The 21232-nt window shown below is 48.6% G+C and overlaps 1 protein-coding gene across 1 annotated transcript; it reads right to left on the reverse strand.

Annotated features, from left to right (window-relative positions):
* Positions 1-1923: 1923 nt before the first annotated feature.
* Positions 1924-20448, reverse strand: LOC310776299 (small RNA 2'-O-methyltransferase-like; the record flags this gene model as incomplete). The annotated part of the gene is given in 9 exon segments (XM_083636502.1): positions 1924-2030; positions 7572-7707; positions 10077-10235; positions 17264-17450; positions 17809-17991; positions 18759-18806; positions 18808-18891; positions 18987-19099; positions 20425-20448. Coding segments are annotated over 9 exon segments (1041 nt in total).
* Between the last annotated feature and the right edge of the window lie 784 nt (positions 20449-21232).

Raw genomic sequence — 21232 nt, forward strand, 5'->3', positions numbered from 1 at the left:
TTTGATTACATTTTGGGGTTGTATCTTTGAGGCCTTCTCATACATTTGTCATAAAACCATTGAACCCAATCACTGCTATTTTTGGATCTCCTGGTCAGGGCGTAGAGTAGACATCACCACACGCCAAGCTAAAGCCCATCATTCACAAGTTGGAATAAATAAGTGTTCTATCCTTAATTCCATAGATAATCTTATAGCAGATGTAAGTCCCGTCAGAAATTCAAGGACACCTGACCTCTCCCCCCTTTCCAGACTTCACTCATGATACATCTTTTCAGAAATGACAGAACAGATTTCTTCCCTCTCATTCAACGATCCTTTTAGGAATGGGTGATGATGCTTCAATAACCAAGGATTATTTGGCTGGAATAAACCCACACCTGTGTCCTTGTAAATGAGCCTGTCTGTGATTAATACATTAAAGTACACAGTCATCTGTATTGAGATATTTGGGTATGTATTTTTATGTGTACGAGTATGTGTATGTACATATCTATTTGTGTATTTTGCACTAAACGTCTGACTATTGAGTGGTCCCAACTCTAACAAACAAAGCCCCATTCATTTATTCATTGTTTTTTTCTTTGTTGTTGTTACTGTTCTGTTGTTTATTTACTATTACTATTATTATTATCAGAATAATTATATAATTAAATCATTATTTCCTTCTTCTTTTCTTTTGGACATCCAGGGGGAGGGAGGGTTGTGTTACAGGTTAGGTGTACAATTTCTGAAAAACCTATAAAGCTTAAAAAAAAGGGGGGGGGGGGGCGCCATTGCCCCCTCTGTCAACCAGAGCATCACAATGCAAAGTTACTCAGGTTATGGATTTTATTGGCTTTAATCAGTCAACATGTTCTTACATTTTAGACATTTTGTTTTCACTGTCTTATGAAGACATTTCTTACTCGTCAAAACACATTTCCTGGAATGCTGATCTAACAGAAATAAAACAAACTTAGGATGTGGGATCTTTCCAGCTGCGATCTCGGAACCTGTCGTCTATCGGTCCGATGGTGACTAGACTCTGGGGGTGACGGACAATATTTCGGGCTTTCCCGGTGTAGCCAGCGGACATCCGGGCCAAAATTTCTTTCTGTGTGCCGGTCGTTGTTCCCGGTCCGATTAGCGAGTTGAGAGATGACGTCTACGACCGGACCACAATACACAGACATCAATACATCTTATAGGTGTTTTAGGTCCAGAATACATTTCTATAAATAGATATCTGCGAGATGTCGATGTCGCATCTTAAGGCCTATTTCCACCAATTGCGTTATGGTTGCTGTTTTCGGCAGTTTCACCGGATCCGCACCGCATCTGGTGCACATTGGGTTTTATCCCCGGATGTCCGCCGGCTACACCGGGAACCCCAAAACATTGGCTGTCGCCCCCAGAATCTAATCGTCGTCAGACCAATAATATACGATGGGTATATTATTCTTTCTTCTTTTCAGAGTCTTTTTTGACTCTGAGGAAGACAGACTTGTCTGTCGAAACGTCAGTCAGCCCCTTCTATTAAAACGTGCAGACGGAAAAGAGTGCTCCGGTGTCTTTACTTCGGGTAGTCTGTGTGAAGTGCCCAGGTAAAATATTATTTTATGCATATTGTCCTCCACTGTTGAGCACCAGGACCCTCTTTATTCCAAACCTGGCTGAAGCGCGCTGGACTCTATATTACTACAATATACGATGGGTTTCAAGATTGTCCCAGCTGACTCAAGTGCACTGAGATGCAATGGGACAGAAGAAGATGGAATATCCCCTTTTAGCACAAAATTCCACAATGCATTCTCTTCCCAATTTGAAGGAACATGTGAGAGGGAAGAAGAGCTTGTCTGCTCGTTAGCGCCCCCTGTTACATTTGAACAAATCACCAATAAGTGTCCATGACGGCAGAGTCCTTCATCTTTGTCCCTGGGGTCAGAGTTGGGCCTCCCAGTCCTCGTGTTGCACAGCGCTGAGGGAGCACGGGGGAGCCTCTGTCCATCCAGTGTCTTCCAAGTCATCATAGTCTTCCTCCTCCTCGTCTGGAACATCAAGCAAAGAGCAGATACCATCAGATGTACTGGAGTTCATTGGAGCAGCAGGACATGACTGTTTACATGAACTACAATATTCTTATATTAACTCGATTAATACAATACTCTGAATAAGACATTGGCAGGGTTACCACTACATTACCGTAACCTGAATAAGGTCGTAGCAATAGTCGAATGAAGACGTGGAGTATTCCGATCTTAGTCGCATTATTGGGAGTGCATTGTAGACATGTAAACACCTTAATGGCACTAGTCGTGTTTCCATTACCCTCAGAAATGCACAAAATCTAAATATCGCAATAGAAATCGGGTAATGGAAACACGTAAATTTCGAAAAACCTCCCAAATATCGCAAAAAGTTTTTGCGCTCTCATGAGGTGGTTTTTCAGACGTGTCGATATAGCAGTTTATCGCAAAAGTGTAATGGAAACACATTTTCCGCATTTGCACGTCATGTGACCCATTCTCCTTTGGAAAAGCAGCGGAACATGAGGGCAGGGCCGTAGTCAGGGTTCCGAAATAGGGGAGATCCAGCAAGGGGAGGCGGATTCAAAAAAAAAAAGTTTTTTTCCCCCCCTTTTTAAGCCATATTTAGAGTAATATATCATTTTAAATCAACATTAGGATTATACTGTTGTGATGTCATTATTCAGTATATTCTCTTTCATGTCACCACCTGCTCAGCTCTCCTGTCAACATAATTGTAACTAACAAACACAAACTGTTTTAGCCAAATTCATATCAAAATGACACCTACAAACACAGGTACACAACCCAAGCCGTACACAACACACAAAGTTACTTAGACAGACTAGACACTTACTTTCTTGGTTGTTGCTAAAAAATCTGTCAGTGTGTGTCACTCACTGTCTGTCGTTCACTCGCTCACTGTCTCGCAGCTCGCTCACCTTCAATTATCTCGCCAGGCAGACAGACAGTCATCACTCACCACCATGCTGCTGCTCTCTCAGAATCAAGTTACCGCGGACGCGGCGTCAGATGACTTCCTGCCTGACCTGCCTTTCGTTTCAAAATAAAAGCGATCCCGTGTTTTTCATGCTTTTCCTGTTTTCCATGCAGATTGTTTTATTTTTTTACAATCTTCGTTCTCAGGACACTCTACAATTTTCTGTTCCCAAAGTCCGAACTGAATTGGGGAAGAAAGCTTTTAGGTTCTCTGCACCCACCGCATGGAACAGTCTGCAGTCTGATCTTAAACTTAATAGCTTAGTAACCTTAAATGGTTTTAAGGCTATGGTAAAATCTCTTGAGAACAGGCTGTCTGTATGCAAATGTTTTATTTGATCATTTTAATGTTTTTCAATTGTATGTTAGGATGACGTCATCATCCCTACTTTGACGTCATCATTCCGACTATGATGTCATCGATCACTGATGATGTCATGGTTCATAAGTGTCTTTCATGCCTTTCGCTAGTGATGTCATAGCACAGGTGATGTCATGTCTCTGATGATGTCACAAACGGTATGATGTCATAGCACAGGTGGTGTCATGCTCGGATCTATAAAGGCCTGTTCCAGCAGGCTCTGGCGAGTGATTCATAATCTAAACTAGGATCATACCACCTGCAACCGTTCCCAAAACCTCGAACAGTGCAGCCCCAGCTTTCAAGCTACCAAGTTCCACAACACCCCAGCTTCTCCAGACCTACCAAGTTTCCCGTGGTCATCAACTACCCGCGATTAGATCCACACTTCTCACCCCTGATCCTGACAGTATGAATCACTCGCCAGAGCCTGCTGGAACAGGCCTTTATAGATCCGAGCATGACACCACCTGTGCTATGACATCATACCGTTTGTGACATCATCAGAGACATGTTTGGACACCCGGAGCTGCCTGTACTGTGGCCGAGCCGGGCATTACCTCTCCTCCTGCTCCCGGCGTCCAGTAAGTGGTCCCACCGCTCGCCGGCCCGTGGTTCTCTCAGTGGATCAAGACTCTACGTGTCCAGCCGAAAGATCTGTACGGTTGGGTAGCGCTCCCTGCAGGACCCAGGAGTGGCAGTGTGTCTCCAAGAGGGTTAACGAGTTGGAGAGGACTGTCGACCGTCTCATTGGGAAGCTCAATCGCTGCCTGCAGATCGGCTCCGTCCCCCCGCAGGGGGCCTCCGAGTCTGCTGGCCCTGAGGCACAACCTGAGGCACAACCTGTGGACCTGCCCCTCGCTGAGTCTGAACCTGTACCTGAGGCACGACCTGTGGACCTTCCCCTCGCCGAGTCTGAACCCGTACCCCAGCAGCAGCCAATTCCTGTCCTTGACCAACAACTCATGCTGGACCAACAACTCATGCTGGGAGGCTCCCGTAGTGTCGTCAGCCCTCGGTCAAGAGCAAGAAGAAATAAGAGGCGTTTAAAGGAGGAGACGGTGGGTGACCTCCCCAAACTACAGGTCGGGAGGGCAGGCCTCGCTGTGTCAGATCCCCCTGCGGCTCTGCCTTCGGAGACGGCGGCATTTGACCCTTTTGATGGTCCCCAGCCTCCCATGTTTGGATCGTGCCCCGGGGGATGGCCGGTCCCAGAGGATCCACCGGACCCGGTGGAAGTTCTATCCACGTATCGGTCCATCTATGGCTTCGATATCCTGTATTAGGGAGGAGCACCTCCACTGTCCTGCACCCCCTTTGGGGTCTGACCACCTGCATCTAACCACCTGCTGAAGAGCACCTCACTCTCTTACACCCCCTTTGGGGCCTAACCACCTGCGTCTAACCACCTGCGGAAGAGCACCTCCACCAGAACCTACGGATTTTTTGTCTCCCAGATGCCATCATTGGACGCCAGGTGACGTCCGTTGAGGGGAGGGTACTGTTAGGATGACGTCATCATCCCTACTTTGACGTCATCATTCCGACTATGATGTCATCGATCACTGATGATGTCATGGTTCATAAGTGTCTTTCATGCCTTTCGCTAGTGATGTCATAGCACAGGTGATGTCATGTCTCTGATGATGTCACAAACGGTATGATGTCATAGCACAGGTGGTGTCATGCTCGGATCTATAAAGGCCTGTTCCAGCAGGCTCTGGCGAGTGATTCATAATCTAAACTAGGATCATACCACCTGCAACCGTTCCCAAAACCTCGAACAGTGCAGCCCCAGCTTTCAAGCTACCAAGTTCCACAACACCCCAGCTTCTCCAGACCTACCAAGTTTCCCGTGGTCATCAACTACCCGCGATTAGATCCACACTTCTCACCCCTGATCCTGACATTGTATGTGTTTATGTGTTTGTTTGTTGTAACTTTGTGTTGCTGCTGTTTCTTGGCCAGGTCTCTCTTGTAAAAGAGATCTTTGATCTCAATGGGACAAACCTGGTTAAATAAAGGCTAAAAAAAAAAAAAAAATCTCTGAAATATTAAAAAAATCTCTGAAATATTAGGGGAGGTCCGGACCTCCCCGTCCTCATAGCTAGCTACGGCCCTGCATGAGGGAGAAACGGTTCGATAAGCTGTGGCAAAACCTCCTAGCAAGTGGAAAACTTTGAAGCAACGCTAGCAGAAAGACGAGTGTTATGCAAAATAAATATAAAATATATAATGTTTAATGGCAGAAATCGGTCCATGGTGACAGGCTGCCTGTGAGCGCGCATTTGGCACAGCGGCGAGATGAGCTGATGAAAAGCACACACCGGTGCGATGCTTCTGACTGAAGTGAATACAGTATGGACAATACAGTATGGACAAGCTTTCAACGGAGGTGGTCGCATTTCTTCTCTCTCCAGTCCTCCCTCCCTCTCCCTCTCCCCCTCATCCCTCTGCTTCTGCTACCTGGAGCCAATCTTGCATTTGTCTCTTCGAAACTACAAATATGGATTATATGGCTGGTCTCTCAACGAATTCGACAAAACTATTGTGGGGTCCGGAGAACCCCCCCTCTGCCCAGTCGGGACCGCCGCGGGATACGGGAAGACAGCAGTCATTGACCCTAGGCTGCACGTCACGATAAACGAGATGAGCGGGGCAGTGAGTACTTGGACTATTGCGATTTCTGTAAAAATGGATTACTTCTTGGAGATATCACTGCCGCTGCGCCGAAGTGTTTTAAAACCGAGGATCAGGACTGACTCGTGTGAGGAATGTTGTTGATCCTACACCCACCGGGGAAAACCAAAACAAACGGATTTAATCTGGCCACCTGCTAAGCTGTCAAGGACACTAGCAGCTAAACTCTCCTGAAGCCCTGAGTGCAATCTGCGTCTCCAACGTCACCCCCCCGCCCCGACATCTGACGCCTGAACTCTGGTCTGAATTGACGAGGCCATCTCCGCAGCAACGCTGTGTTCAGCCGAAGAAGGCTCAGACTACACACACACACAAACACCCATGGACTCTAAGGACTCACAGGCCTACACACGGTCACGCACGCACTCCCCCAAACCCCCCCCCCCCTCCCGCCCCCCTCCCCTAAACCCCACCCCCCGCCTCCAGCAACTTCCCCCCGCTTTGCAACACCCCCCCCCCCCCCTACCCCCCCCTTCCCTCCCACGATGAACCAAACCGGCGCTGTAATGGCAGCCTCCCTGGTGTCGTGGTGTGGGTTGTCTTTGCTGGTAACCCTGTACATTTACAACAAATGTATCTGTATTGTATAATATTGAAGTGTGCCTTTATTACTTTTTCTAACTAGTAATAATGTGAATTCTGAGTTATTTATATGCTTTGTCCAATCCAAATTGCTGGCGCTGTTCAATGGCGACCCGGTTTTGCTCTCCGACTCTGAGAGCGAACCAAGCAGAATTTCGCTCGTGATACTTGTACCATGAAGTGACAATAAAGTTAATCTCTCATCAGTGACTGTGAATAATACATTACACACGTTTCAGGTGCAATGTTATAATAGACATTCTGATTATTGAACCAAATCAGCCTTTTCCCCCCTCCATCTCTAAATCGGACCAGTTGTATTAGGCTACCTTTTTTCCTCTGTCTGTCGCGCTCGCATTCACCGCAGCCAGCAACATTTTGCGACTCATTTTATTTTGAATTGATAATCAGGCTCGTTTATATGCGTTGTAACTTCATGTTGTGATTTGCATTGACCATTGGTTAGATTTGAGCATGCAGGGGATGGGATATGGGCAGATCCCTGTGCGTAATCACTGTGGCAGCTGCTGGTAATGGGGAATTGCGTTCAGGTGTGCGCGCCGTCAGACCAAACTCAACTTCAATGGAAACGCCTACAAGTCGCAATTGTACATTGTCGAAGTTGTAGAAATATCGCAATTATTTTGCGAAAAACTGTAATGGAAACACAGCTACTTATGATGTCATAATCAGTTTTCTCAGCATTTTGTGACACGTACTGCAGTCAAATTGCTTGACGACACACGCTCTTGCTTCCAGCGAGTATTGCACAACAACCTGCGAGCTAGCAACCTACATGTACACGCTCAAAATGTCAAGTTTGACATGTTTTTACATGTTTTTTTTACTGTTTTATGTGATGTTTTTTCTTGCAGGGATTTAGACATTTGGTTCCACCAAAACAACACGAGAAACAATACCTTCTTGTTCCTGGTCATCCAACAGCACAGCGGAGCCGTCCTGGATCAGCTTAACAGAGGGCTCGTCCAGCAGGAAGCACCTGAGGCCACTGACACTCCCGCTCATGGCCTGGACCCTGGGACAGCAGGCCCACAGCTTGGCCAGGGGGTCACACACACACCTGCCAGCACACGCACACACACACACACACACACACACACACACACACCCGGGGGGGGGGGGGTCATATACTGTATATGACAATCTGAACTATCAGTTATGGTTTCATCCCACACACTAGCCTGGTAAACCATCCTGATCATGTGACCTCACATTCTGTTTCGCTCTACGTATCAGTCTGGACTTCCAGCCGCGCACATTGATTTTAGTGGGCGGGAGTACTTGACATGATGGACAACTCCTTCAGCCAATCAGCGTCGGATCCAGCCAAATCCAAATCCAGTGGGAAGAATGGTGAAAACGTCTTTTCTGCCGAGGAACTCTGCTGGTGCATAACTCTTCTTGTTTAACTGTTGTTATTGAGTCTATTTCTACAGTAACTGCACTTACGGCTGCGTTTACTCGACTAACGTTACCGTTACTGCTCGTTGCTTCGGAGACAGCACTCTGGCATGCACTCATGTTGTAATTTCTGGAAAACACGGGGGGGGGGGGCGGGTCAAAGCCCAGACTGATCCATGGAGCGTAACAGAACGTGAGGTCACATGATCAGGATGGTTTTCCCAGGCTAGAAACCCACCGGCCCGTCTGTAGGAGTCCTGCTGTCCCGCGCAGTCTGTCCCAAACGCCTCGTCCTGCTCCTCGTCCTCCTCACACTCTGAAGCACCTGTTGAAGGTCAGATTCAACATTTTCACGATTCACTTTAATAACCACAGCAAGTCATTAGATTATTACAGGTGAGGAATTTGAATGACTGCAAGTATGCAGCGCAGTGGTCACATCGATACTACAAGACCAGGCCAATTTCCCCTGCTGTCCCGGTCGTAGCTCCACCCCCTCTGCTGATCTAGAGATCTGCTATCTTGTTTTATACTCGCCATGCCGCGAAGGGCACGGGGGACGAGCGAGGACGCGAGCGTCAAATGACGTCATGTGTTGGGCGCGACCCCTGTAGGCCGCCCATCGCGTACCTGAAGATTTTTCTAGCATTTTTCTAGACCTCCGCACGGCTTCTCTCCAAACATGGACGCTTGAGCCACTGAGCCCTGAGCTGTGTTTTCACCACATTTCTTGACCCATGTGATAGGCTAAACTTTGATTAGCAACTGTTCGTTTTTAGTCATTTCAACAAGTAAATGTGTTGTGTTGAGAGCATGGTTGAGAGAGATTAAAAGCAGCACAGAGTAGGCTATCAGGGCTGAGAACTGAAACGGCTATTCAGTAAAAACAAGTTTGGTGATTCATTCATGTGCTGATATACGGTCGGTTGAGAGTGAATGCGCACTCAGTACTGCACATAATAGCGTTTCATTGCGACTTTTCACGGGCTGTTCTCACTATTACCATTGTACAATGTAACATGCTGATCACTTGGCTGATCACTTCCGAGTATAAAAGCATCTGCCCCAGCGTGAGTTCCGCCTCGCGGAGCCTAGCTTGAGTATAATGAGCCCTTTATAGACTAGCACATGCTTCCTCCGATACGAGTGCAGTCACCGGCCACTTCTTTTCACCTGACAGCCGGGAGCTTCACCGGCCGGACATAGCGCATGGGGGATCACGCAATACCCCCCGGTTCCCCTCCCTCCGAACAGGCGCCCTGACAGACGAGAGGAGGCGCTAGTGCAGAGACCAGGACTCCTACCCCACTGGCTTCCCACCCACAGACACGAGCAAATGTGTCTGTAGGAACTTTTTACCAAGCCGGGCGTACCACTGCCAGGAACTGGCACGGTCTCCGGTGGTGGTAGGTGAGTGCTTTTACCTCTACACTACCCAGACACCCAGATCGTTCCCCTCCTCCCCCTCTGTGAGTGTGACAGAGTGCAGAGGTCTCCTCCCCCTCACCTCCTCTCTGGGTGTGACAGAGTGCAGAGGTCTCCTCCCCCTCACCTCCTCTCTGGGTGTGACAGAGTGCAGAGGTCTCCTCCCCCTCACCTCCTCTCTGGGTGTGACAGAGTGCAGAGGTCTCCTCCCCCTCACCTCCTCTCTGGGTGTGACAGAGTGCAGAGGTCTCCTCCCCCTAACCTCCTCTCTGGGTGTGACAGAGTGCAGAGGTCTCCCTCCCCCTCACCTCCTCTCTGGGTGTGACAGAGTGCAGAGGTCTCCTCCCCCTCACCTCCTCTCTGGGTGTGACAGAGTGCAGAGGTCTCCTCCCCCTCACCTCCTCTCTGGGTGTGACAGAGTGCAGAGGTCTCCTCCCCCTCACCTCCTCTCTGGGTGTGACAGAGTGCAGAGGTCTCCTCCCCCTCACCTCCTCTCTGGGTGTGACAGAGTGAAGAGGTCTCCTCCCCCTCACCTCCTCTCTGGGTGTGACAGAGTGCAGAGGTCTCCTCCCCCTCACCTCCTCTCTGGGTGTGACAGAGTGCAGAGGTCTCCTCCCCCTCACCGCTCCTCTCCTCCAGCCCCTCTTCAGCTGCTCAGCCCAGTAGAGCACCTCGCTCACCAGCACCCTCCGAAGGATGTTGTTGTCATGCAGACTGGGGTAGGTTACACTGTACAGCTAATGTGGAAACAGATTGAAAATATATCAGAAACCTGTCACTGATATCTGAGACATATTTACTCATTAAAATTGAGAATAAGGGGGTTTGATTGGGTTGGTGAATGACTCAGTGATGACTTGGCCAGGTGCTGACAGTTTTACTTCGTTTCGAACTCAAGCTCTCACTCTAGTGCCTAGTTCGCTGCTTACGCAGCCAATGGAAGATTGTCATTTTGCTCCGCAAAATTACTTTACATTAAAACCGTCCACCCACCCGTAGGTGGCGTGGTGCCTCCCTGGGGCTGACGTGGATCCACGTGACTACGTCACGTCCCGTCATCCCAGGAAACGTCACTCTTCAAATCTTCCAGCCAGCGGGAGGTTGTGTTGTCTAAAGCTCCGGTGTTAGCTCGAAGTTAGCGCTATAAACATAGCTTAGAAAATAGGCTTGTTCCGTCTGAACTGCCCACCTTGAGGGGTTTTAGGTGGATGAGGTAAAACAGGCTTCGGGGACCCGATCCTGTTCTCTTCACCAAGCGGCGGCGGATCAAGTCATCAAAGCTACGCGTGTCTTCTTACAGTTAACACTTGTTGTGCTACCGCCTTGTAGCTGTGTGAAACGTTCCCCGGCTGGGGCAGCGTTTATCGGCTTGAGGGCTGACTATGGTCTGCGCTCAAAACTGTTTAAGCTTGGTACTGTATAGCACAAGAACAATAGGCTAATTAGCCCAGTTTGTTGCAGATGAGCTAGCGTGCACCCGTGCGGTTAGCGTCCGTGTGCTAGGTACTTTAAGCGCCTTACTCCGGCTGGAGTAACGTTAGATAGATAGTATAGCTATTTGCTCAGTGCAGCTAGCATCTAGCTTGTAGCACTCCAGCTATCTGGTTGCGTCCCCAGACAGGGTAACACACCCAGTATTGTGGCAGATAGCTAACGTGCACACGTACAGTTAGTGTCTGTGTTAGTGCTGCACGATTAATCGAATCGCAATCGCGATGTCAGCACGTGCGATTACATAACCGCAAAAGTGTGCGATTATTTTATTTTTTTCACGTCTTTTTGAGTGTGTGTGTGTGTGTGTGTGAGAGCCTCCTCTAACCTAACGTTACACGCGACGCAGCAAACACACGTTTCTCTGCCATCACACTGGGCATCAATACTAGCGGGAGACTTCTCCCATGCACTCCCGCAAATAAGTAATGTTATGTGCAGCAAGGTTACATATTATCTACCGAGAGGGCGAGAGAGAACATCCATGATCGCTAACAGCAAGCTATGCTAATAACTAGCTAGCCATTCGTTCAGAAACGCATGTAAACAGCCATGTGATCAGTGAGAACGTCAGTAAAATAAGGAGAGAGCTGCAGGTGCTTATGCAGAACTAGTGCGCGATTAAGTACACAGTGGGGATGACCCGCTGTGATGAAGAATATAACGAGATTAACAAGGTTGATAGCAAAACACTGTCGCAGCTCCCAGCACTGGCAGCATCACCTCCAGGCTAGCTAACTAGCCTGTCACATGACGCCTTCATGGTCCCTCGTTAAAAGTCTGCAGATGCACGTTCTCACCTCTCTCTCAAGAAGCGTCACGTGAGTGTGGCGTTTAAGGCCATCTGTCGCTACAAAATAAATAAACGGGGTGTATCATTCATTAGTATTGCTGGACAGACATGTAACTAACTTTGCAACTTTGCTGAGCCATCTTCTATGTACTGTAACACAGTGCAGTTTCTATTTGACTGGTGTTTCTTTTTTACATGTTTGGGACAGGCAAATGTCTCAAAATGTTTTATTTTTTTGTAAAGATAATTTAATTTCAAATTGTTTTATTTTTTTTAGTTTTAATATATTTAAAATTGTAACATATTTCATGTATTTTAGTCTGTGATATGTGAAACCGTGGTATTTTTGTCCAAGGTTATCATACTGTCAAAAACTCATGCCGGCACATCCCTAGATACCTCTTGTTTATTATATCGCAATCACAATCGCAATCGCAATATTGTCCACCCTAATCGCTAATCGCACCTTTTCCCCAAATCGTGCAGCACTAGTCTGTGTGCTAAGTACTTTAGGCGCCAGCTACCTCTGTGTAGGGCGCGCGTTAAGCGAGTAGTAGCTAGAAGCCATGCTCTTCAGTTAGCTAGATAGCTGGCTTGCTCCCGTGCAGCCAGTATCTAGCGTTGTGTAGCACTCCAGCTATCTTACCGTTGCAGGCTACTGTTAGTTAGCTTACACGGTAACCCCGTTAATTCCTGTTAGCAGAGAGAGGGGGGAACAGCTAGGTGCTGTGTTAGCTGTGAGGCTACGGCACAATGAAATGAATGTGTGCACTGCCTAAGGGCATGAGCACGCTGCACAGGCGTTGCTGGGACCTATGGCTTGTAGTGTAGCTATTACTGGCGTCGGCCCCGAAGGGGGCACTCTGAGATATTAGTTGAGGAAATACGCTAGCTAGGTGAGCTCGCTCCACATTGTGTTGGCCGCTTCTCTCAGTATTTACGCCATCTTAGCCAGCTTGCTTGTCTGCTAAGTGTTGCTTGCCTCGTGCAAATAGCATCTACTAACTAGATTGTAACTCCCTCTGAGGAGTTTCTTCTGAGATTGACTAGCTTCGCGGGCCGCTGGCTTCAGCTTGCGGTCACGCTTGCTTCCCCGTGTTACTCAGGGTAGAGACTCGCTGCACCGGCTTGTGCGCAGGCTTGTGTTAGCGCACGCTTGTCTCTCAGTGCTTACGCTAGCTTAGCTAGTGGCTTGTTCACGCCTGTTCTCTCGGGTTAACAGGTTGTGGGTATTGTTGCCTTCCTTTCGGGCTGGGCTATTGCCGCTTACGTTACCGTTGCACGCGCACGTTCGCTAGCCTCCGGGTTGCTTACTGTCTAGCCTGTGCTTCTTGCTAGTTTGTTAGCTTGCTTAAACGGTACTCCCGCTAACAGGGTGCGGCCTGCGGGAGCTTGGTATTTAGTGATTAGCTTCCTGCTTCTCTTGCTACTGAGCAGGGAAAGTCAGCGAGGGGATGGGCTGTGTGTAAAACTACATTGGCCGAGTATGAACCGGCACGATAAGTGCGTGTTCTGCCTTGGGCATGAGCACGCTGCACAGGCGCTTTGAACCCTCGGTCTTGCAGCTGCTGGGCTATCTTCACGAGCGAGCCCTCCAAGGGAGCAGCTCGTGGGGCGATGCCCAGGGCCGCAGCTAAAGCTCTTGAGAGTGTGAGAGCTAGCTTGCATACGTGCAGATAGCATTAGTACTGTTAGCACAGAACGATAGTATTGTTGCAGATAGCTGGCGTGCACCCGTGCAGTTAGTATCTGCGTGCTAAGTACATTGGGCGCGAGCTACCTCCACTACACGCATTCCCTTGTTGGGGCGTCCCCTGCAAGTGCAGGGAGCCTGACAGGGGGCACAGCGCACCTTGGTCCATGGCCACGGCCTGGCCTTGGTTGGCAGCACTCAGATCAAGTTCACCGGTTGGCTCACCAAGGCTGGGCTCAGTCCCAGCCTCCGGCTTGTAGCTTTAGGCCCACCGTCCTCGGTGCCCAAGGCCCGAGTTCGGTCGGGAGCTCCCCCAGGGTCTCATATCCGTCATCAGGGCTCGCCGTTGGTCCATGGCTACGGCCTGGCCTCGGCTAGAGGCTCCTAGGACAAGCCCACCATCAATGGCGCCGTGGGCCCATTGCTGGTCGGGAGCTCTCCTGGGGACCGCACTGCCGGACAAGTCCGCGTGCGGCCGGACTAGAAAGAGAACGTTACCTCCGCAGTCCCCCCCCCCAGCCTGCGAAAGTCACACGGCGGGGGGGGATTACGTCGATACAACGCAGTAGGCGGAGCTTGCGTAAGAAATTCTCCCCCAGCATGCACAGCTTCTACGGAACTGACCATGCGGCGGGGGGGGCGTAGCCTCTCACGTCCTGCCCCCCCATCAGGGTACCGGATCAGTCCTGGTGCCCAACAATATACTCAGGACGGGTTCCGCTCCTTGGCCACAAGAGACCATCTTTGTAAGCCAACAGGCTCGATGCCTGGGAGCATCTATGTTCCCCGTCCCCTTTAAACGGCGCACCCTCCAGAAGGGATACGCTCTACAGTTGCCAGGCCCCCACCCACGTTCGACGGGACCCCCGATACGGCCGTGGAGGGGGAGTCCATGGACATACTCCACAAGGAGGTTATTCGTTCCTCGCCAAAGCGGCGATGCGCTCGGTTCCCAAGGCAGAGGTGCGCTTGGGTTCTACCACAGGTACTTTGTCGTGCCCAAGAAGGACGGCTCCATGCGTCCAGAATTGGACCTTCGGCGTCTCAACGAGGTGCTGAGGAAGTCCCGTTCCGAATGCTCTCTTTTCCCCGCCTGTTCAACGCGTTGAGACAGGGGGATTTCTTACTTCCGTGGATCTGAAAGTTGCATTCTTCCATGTCCACGTGGTCAGGAGACACAGGAAATACCTGAGGTTCTCCTTCCTGGGGAAGGCTTACGAATTCTGTGTCTTGCCATCCGGCATGTCTTAAGCCCGCGAACCTTCAAAAGAGCGGTGTGCGTGGAGACAGCCTTGGCTCCCCTCCGCGCGAGGGGGATCCGCGTCTTCCTATATTGCGACGACGCTCTCATAGAGTTGGCCGACTCGAGGGTCTGTGCCACGGAACATACCAAGGTGGTGACCGATCACCGGCAAACCTTAGGGTTTTTGGTGAACTGGCAGAAGAGTTGCCTCGTCCCAGCGCAGGCGGCAACCTTCCCGGGGCTCGAGCTAGACTCCCTGCGAGCCTTTCGCCAGGGCGACAGGCTCGCACAGTGCGGACAGCAAGCCAAGGACGTTAGGTCTGTGCCCTCGGTGTCAGTGCATCAGTGCACAGTGATGTTGGGCCTGATGGCCTCAGCACTGCATGTGCTCCCACTGGGGAGGCTACACATGCGCCCGTAGTCCAAATCTGGTTCCTCAGGCTTCGCCTGGACCCGGCTGGGGACCGTCATCGCAGGGTTCCTCTGACAGGTCAGGCCCGGCAGGCGCTGGCCATATGGGCGGACCCCCGTTACCTCTCGAGAGGTACTCAGTTGGGCCCTGTCCTGCTCAGGATGGTGATTCACACCGACGCCTCCCTCTGGGGGTGGGGTGCGATTCGCGGGTTTAAAGGTTCTGTCCTTAAAGACCGCGCTGCTGCTGGCCTTGTCGTCAGGAAAGAGAGTTGGTGACCTGATTGCCCTCTCGGTGCAGCAGGCCTGTATGGTTTTTGGGGATGATGGGCGCAGGGTTACGTTGCGACCTAACCCGGCTTACCAACCCAAGAGTATTAATGCCGGCTATAGGTCTATGGTCATAGACTTATCAGCATTCTGTCCCCCGCCGTTCAGTTCGGGTGAGGAGAGACGCTTGCACATGCTGTGCCCCGTAAGGGTGCTCTCGGCCTATGTGGCCAGGACGCGTTCATTACGCACTACAGACCAGTTGTTGGTCTGCTTTGGGCAGAAGGCCCAGGGTGGGCCCCTTTCCAAGGATCGCTTATCACACTGGATAGTGGAGGCGATCGCATTGGCATACTCTGCCGTGGGTAAGATACCCCCGGAGGGTATCAAGGCGCATTCTACGCGAGGTGTTGCGACATCCTCTGCGTTGTTGCGTGGTGTTTCGGTGGAGCACATGTGTGCCGCGGCCTCATGGTCCTCTTATCACACGTTTGTCAGGTACTACAGTCTCGATGTGTCCGGTTCGCGGTTCACGCACGCGGCACTGTCGGTGGCAAGGAAGTAGTATTGTTGCCACTCTAATATGTCAGACGGTCAGGCATGAACGTTGCCATACGGCCTTGGTTCACCGACGCCTTTCGGGTCGCCCTGTAGGGTGCTCCCGGCAGCAAGGGCGGTTGAATTTGGCACTAGAGTGAGAGCTTGAGTTCGAAACGAAGTAAAACGTTAGGGTTGTACTACAACCCAGGTTTTACGAGTGAGAACGAGAGCTTTCACTACCCAGCCTTGCTGCGTCGATGCGTCGTTGATTGCGTCGGATCTCAGCTGGCTGGAAGAATGAGTGACGTTTCCTGGGATGACGGGACGTGACGTAGTCACGTGGATCCACGTCAGCCCCAGGGAGGCACCACGCCACCTACGGGTGGGTGGACGGTTTTAATGTAAAGTAATTTTGCGGAGAAAAATGACAATCTTCCATTGGCTGCATAAGCAGCGAACTAAGCACTAGAGTGAGAGCTCTCGTTCTCACTCGTAAAACCTGGGTTGTAGTACAACCCTAACGTTTTTTTTTATCAATTTTTCTCCCCAATTGTACTTGGCCAATTTCCCCCTGCTGCCCCCGTCGCTGCTCCCCCCTCTGCCGATCTGGGGAGATCCATAGACTAGCACCATGCTTCCTCTGACACATGCGCAGTTGCCAGCCGCTTCGTTTCACATGAGAGCGGGGAGCTTCACCGGCAGGACGTAGCACATGGGAGGATCACGCTATTCCCACCAGTTCCCTTCAACCCTGAACAGGCGCCCTGAGCAACCAGAGGAGGCACTAGTCCAGCGACCAGGACACATACCCCTAATCCAGCTTCCCACCCGCAGACACAGCCAATCATGCCTGTATGGATGCCCGGCCAAGTCTGAGGTAACACGGGGGCGCAAACCTGCCCTGTGAAGATGTGCCATGTGGATCATCACTCACCAGAGTATATGAGAAGATGCCATGTGGATCATCACTCACCAGAGTATATGAGAAGATGCCATGTGGATCATCACTCACCAGAGTATATGAGAAGATGCCATGTGGATCATCACTCACCAGAGTATATGAGAAGATGCCATGTGGATCATCACTCACCAGAGTATATGAGAAGATGCCATGTGGATCATCACTCACCAGAGTATATGAGAAGATGCCATGTGGATCATCACTCACCAGAGTATATGAGAAGATGCCATGTGGATCATCACTCACCAGAGTATATGAGAAGATGCCATGTGGATCATCACTCACCAGAGTATATGAGAAGATGCCATGTGGATCATCACTCACCAGAGTATATGAGAAGATGCCATGTGGATCATCACTCACCAGAGTATATGAGAAGATGCCATGTGGATGGTCGGCGGGCAGCATGCGGGCGTGGTCTCTGCTGCTCAGCCTGTGGAACACGGCGATCTGGGAGCAGAAGCCCACCCTCTCCTGCTGGCCAGGCGGTGCCAGGCCAACACCGGTAAACTGCACCTCGTAACCATGCTGCAGACATGCCCGCACAGCCCTGAGGACAGACAGAACACAGGAAAACAATCCGTTCAAATCTTTACTATTGGAAAAGGAGACATGTTTTAAGAGGCCTGAAACATTACTGCAGATAAAATGACAAGAGACTCAGGTAGTTTATTCAGGGTTAACTTCCCACGGGTCCTTGAAAGTTCTTTTGATATGTCTACGTCTACTATTTTCCCACATTTCCCAGAATGACTTTCAACAACCCGCAGAGAAAGCATGTGATCTTGTTGCATTCAATGGCTGTCGTTTTCATTTAGTCAGTTATCCACAGGACTAAGACAAATACCAATAGTTGATGTTTTTTCAACGGTGTTATGGTGTTTTTGGGATCCTTAAAAATGACGTACCAGGATTGGAACTCCGCTCTGGTCCACTCAAACTTGTGGTCGCTGTGCCTGAAGCCCGTCAGGCCGGGAAGAAGGGGGTTGAACTCACAGTTTGGCGTGCTGACGATAACCGCCGCTGGGGCCATGTAGCCAAACAGCACCTCAGAGAAGCGCTCCACATCAGCAAGATGGAGGTGCTCTATGCTGCAGAGAGCCAGGCAGGAAACAGGGTGAGAAACAAAGACACATGCCCAATCCAAAATATATATCTGCCCTCTGGACTTCAGTCCAACGTACCGTGACACGTTCAATGTCATCACGTCAAGTCTGCGAGGGCGAGAGACTGCAAGGCTATAATAATAACCCACTGATAGACACACCTCTATAGACTACAATAAAATGCCCAATGTGGTTGAATATTATTTCTGGCCTACATGATTCTAGTAACGTTTTAATTAAATAATTGTTTTACATATTCATAATCAGTTTTTTGTTTTTTGTTTTGTTCTACAAGCAGAAAAATGACGTGACGTCCGTATTACAATGAATTGTGGGCTACCTCTCGTGGGACTTGTACACATTTTAAATTGCATATATTTGGGTTACCACACTTGGTGGTTAATACGGTTTGTTGTTCCCATGGATGTAACTTGTGCACCAACCACACCAAGTCAATTTCCTTGTATGTGCAAACATACCATAGCCAACATACCATAGCCAAGATTTGATTCTATTCTATTCTAATTCAGTCAGTGAAGTCTGGAAGCGGACTCTTTGGAAGTCTGCAGAAAGTCCACTTGAGCGACCCCTTGTGGACTGGATGGATTGTGGATTTGTCTGCGTGTCTGCAAGTGAAGTGATGTCTGGACATTTGGATTTGGCCATACAGAGACAGTAAGAAATAGAAGACAGAAATCAAAGTGAAAGATTTAGACTGACGCTGATCAACCCCAGAGGAAGTGGCGACTTACAGTTCTATACTGGTCACCAGATCGAATCCTCTAAGGCGGCCGTCTCTGCGTGACTGAGCCCTGGTACAGCTCAATGCTCAGTTGATCAAAACTTGGCAGCAGATAGTCAGTTGAGATAGGGGCTAATTCATACCTGGGAAAAATAAAAGCAATCCTATCTCTGTAGGTTGTGATTGTGTCACATGTCACAAACTAAAATCTCAAGTCAATGAACTAATTTAAACTTACATGTTTTTCCTCATCACGTCTCTGTCGATGTCCACTCCGACCAGCAGTTCAATTTCCCGGTGGAATTTCAGCCTCCTGAGGAGGGTGCACTCGTTGCACCCCAAGTCCACCACCTAATGTGAAGGAGAACACTATGTGACTGATGTGAAGAAAACTAGAGTGAAAACAATAGAATGATGAGTAGATGGTAGCTTCAACGTGTTTGTATGTTTGTTTGTATGATGTATGTTTCTGTGTTTTGTATACAAGCTGCTCTAAACCAATTGCCCCTTGTGGGATCAATAAAGTTGTTTGAAGTTGAAACTTACATATCCTAGAAAAAAAACGTTTGGCTGTGTGTCTTGTTACCTAGTTCAGGGGGTCCCAAACCCTCTCATGTCAAAGCCAATTTGCAATATTTTCATCATCACAGGCCTTCTTGATAGGAGAATAACTGGCGATTGTAATACATTAACAGGTGATTTTCATTTTTTTTCATTTATTTGTTTATTTGAATAGGGACAGGTACACGTACATATAGTGTTCACAACAAAAAATGTCAATAAACCTATGATGTGTTGTACCAAAGCATGTATAGCCCAGGGCTAGTTTGCAATGCCAGTCCCTAGATGTAACCAGACATTCCTGTAAAATAAAAAATAATAATACACAAAAATACAGCAAAATACAATAAAAAGACACATATCAAAGATCAGATAGGCTACTAAACGTAAAATTCAGGTCAAATTTCAGTACAGTAACAATTCAAATATCACAGTTAAGACAGTTCAAATTATGTTCAGTTTAGTTAAGAGTGTGTGCTTATTGTACACACTCCTAAGAGTGTGTACAAACCTGGTGGAGCTTCAACCAGTCTTTGACATTTTTATTAAAACCCTTAATTTCTAGGTTTAGTTTTATTTCCTCCGGCAGTCTGTTCCACATTTGAGACCCCTTAATGGAGAACGCGGACTGCCCGAAAGAGGTTTTGCGGCGTGCAATTTTGCAGTTTCCACTAGCCGTGCCCCTGGTAACCCTGATGCTGCTTTGTCAACTGACAGATCGGCTCAGGGGCTAAATTATGTAGACATTTAAAAACCAGTTTAAGATTGGAGAATTTAAAAAAGTTATCAAAGCTTAACAGGTTATATTGTTTCAGTATGCGGCAGTGATGCCATCGCATGGGTTTTTTTGCCATTATTTTTAGAGTCTGCTTATAAAGGGTTGCAACTGGTTGAATTATGGTTTGGGAGGCTTGGCTCCACACAGTAATACAGTACGACATATGAGAAAAGACCATGGCATGCATAAACAACTGTGCTGCTTTTAGTGGTATATGATGCCTGATTATTTTAAAGCAACTTAGGTTGCGTTTAACCGACTTTGTCATCTTTTTCACATGTTTGTTAAATTTAAGATTGGAATCTAGCACAATACCTAGATACTTAAATTCGTTCACCGTCTCAATTTCTTCTCCCTGCATTGTCACTCTGAGTTGTTCCTGTTGTTTTTAATGGAAAGGCACATGGTGACAGTCTTTCTCTAGTTCAGGGTGAGCCTGTTTTGGTGAGCCACTCACACACTTCCTCCATATATGAGGTGAGTGTCTCAGCAGACCCACTTGGTGTCTTAGCTGGTGTGTAAATTATTATTATTATAAATAGCCAATGGACTGTCTATATTGTAAGGTGCCATATTGTGAAATCATTGGAATATTATGATAGATACAGTAGAGACCATAGACCCTTTGCAAGTTGTGTCAGGTCCCCCACAATAACAGTCAACTTGAATCAATTCTTATAGCTACATTTTCTCATGAATCATCATTTTTACTGATCATCGGCTGTGTCTGTATAACAGCCAAACCACAAACCAGTTCTAAAAGTTATAATCTTCATCTCCACACAAGTGCTGCATGGTGTTAGAAATATTAAATATGCCAAAATGTGTAATATGTCTGTGGTGTAATGTTATTGTTTGACATTTGACCTGTCGATGTCACAGGGGCGGGCAGTATCACTTCCGGTGTGACAGCCTAACTGGTCGCTCCACTATCCTGTCTCCAGGATGCATGTGATTGTTGTTTACTTCCTGCAGCAGCTGTTGTGCACTTCTGTCCGCAGATTCACCACAACTCCACAATGAAACGCTGAAGTCTCCGGCGGATGAAAACTACTCTTCTTTGCTTTTTACCATCTTTTAATCTCCACTGTGCCTGTCCAACAAATAAATAAACTCAACTAAACACAGGATAGTCAAACGTGTCT

The sequence above is a fragment of the Poromitra crassiceps genome (genome assembly GCF_964638095.1).
Source record: "Poromitra crassiceps genome assembly, chromosome: 5".
NCBI classification, from domain to species: Eukaryota; Metazoa; Chordata; class Actinopteri; order Beryciformes; family Melamphaidae; genus Poromitra; species Poromitra crassiceps.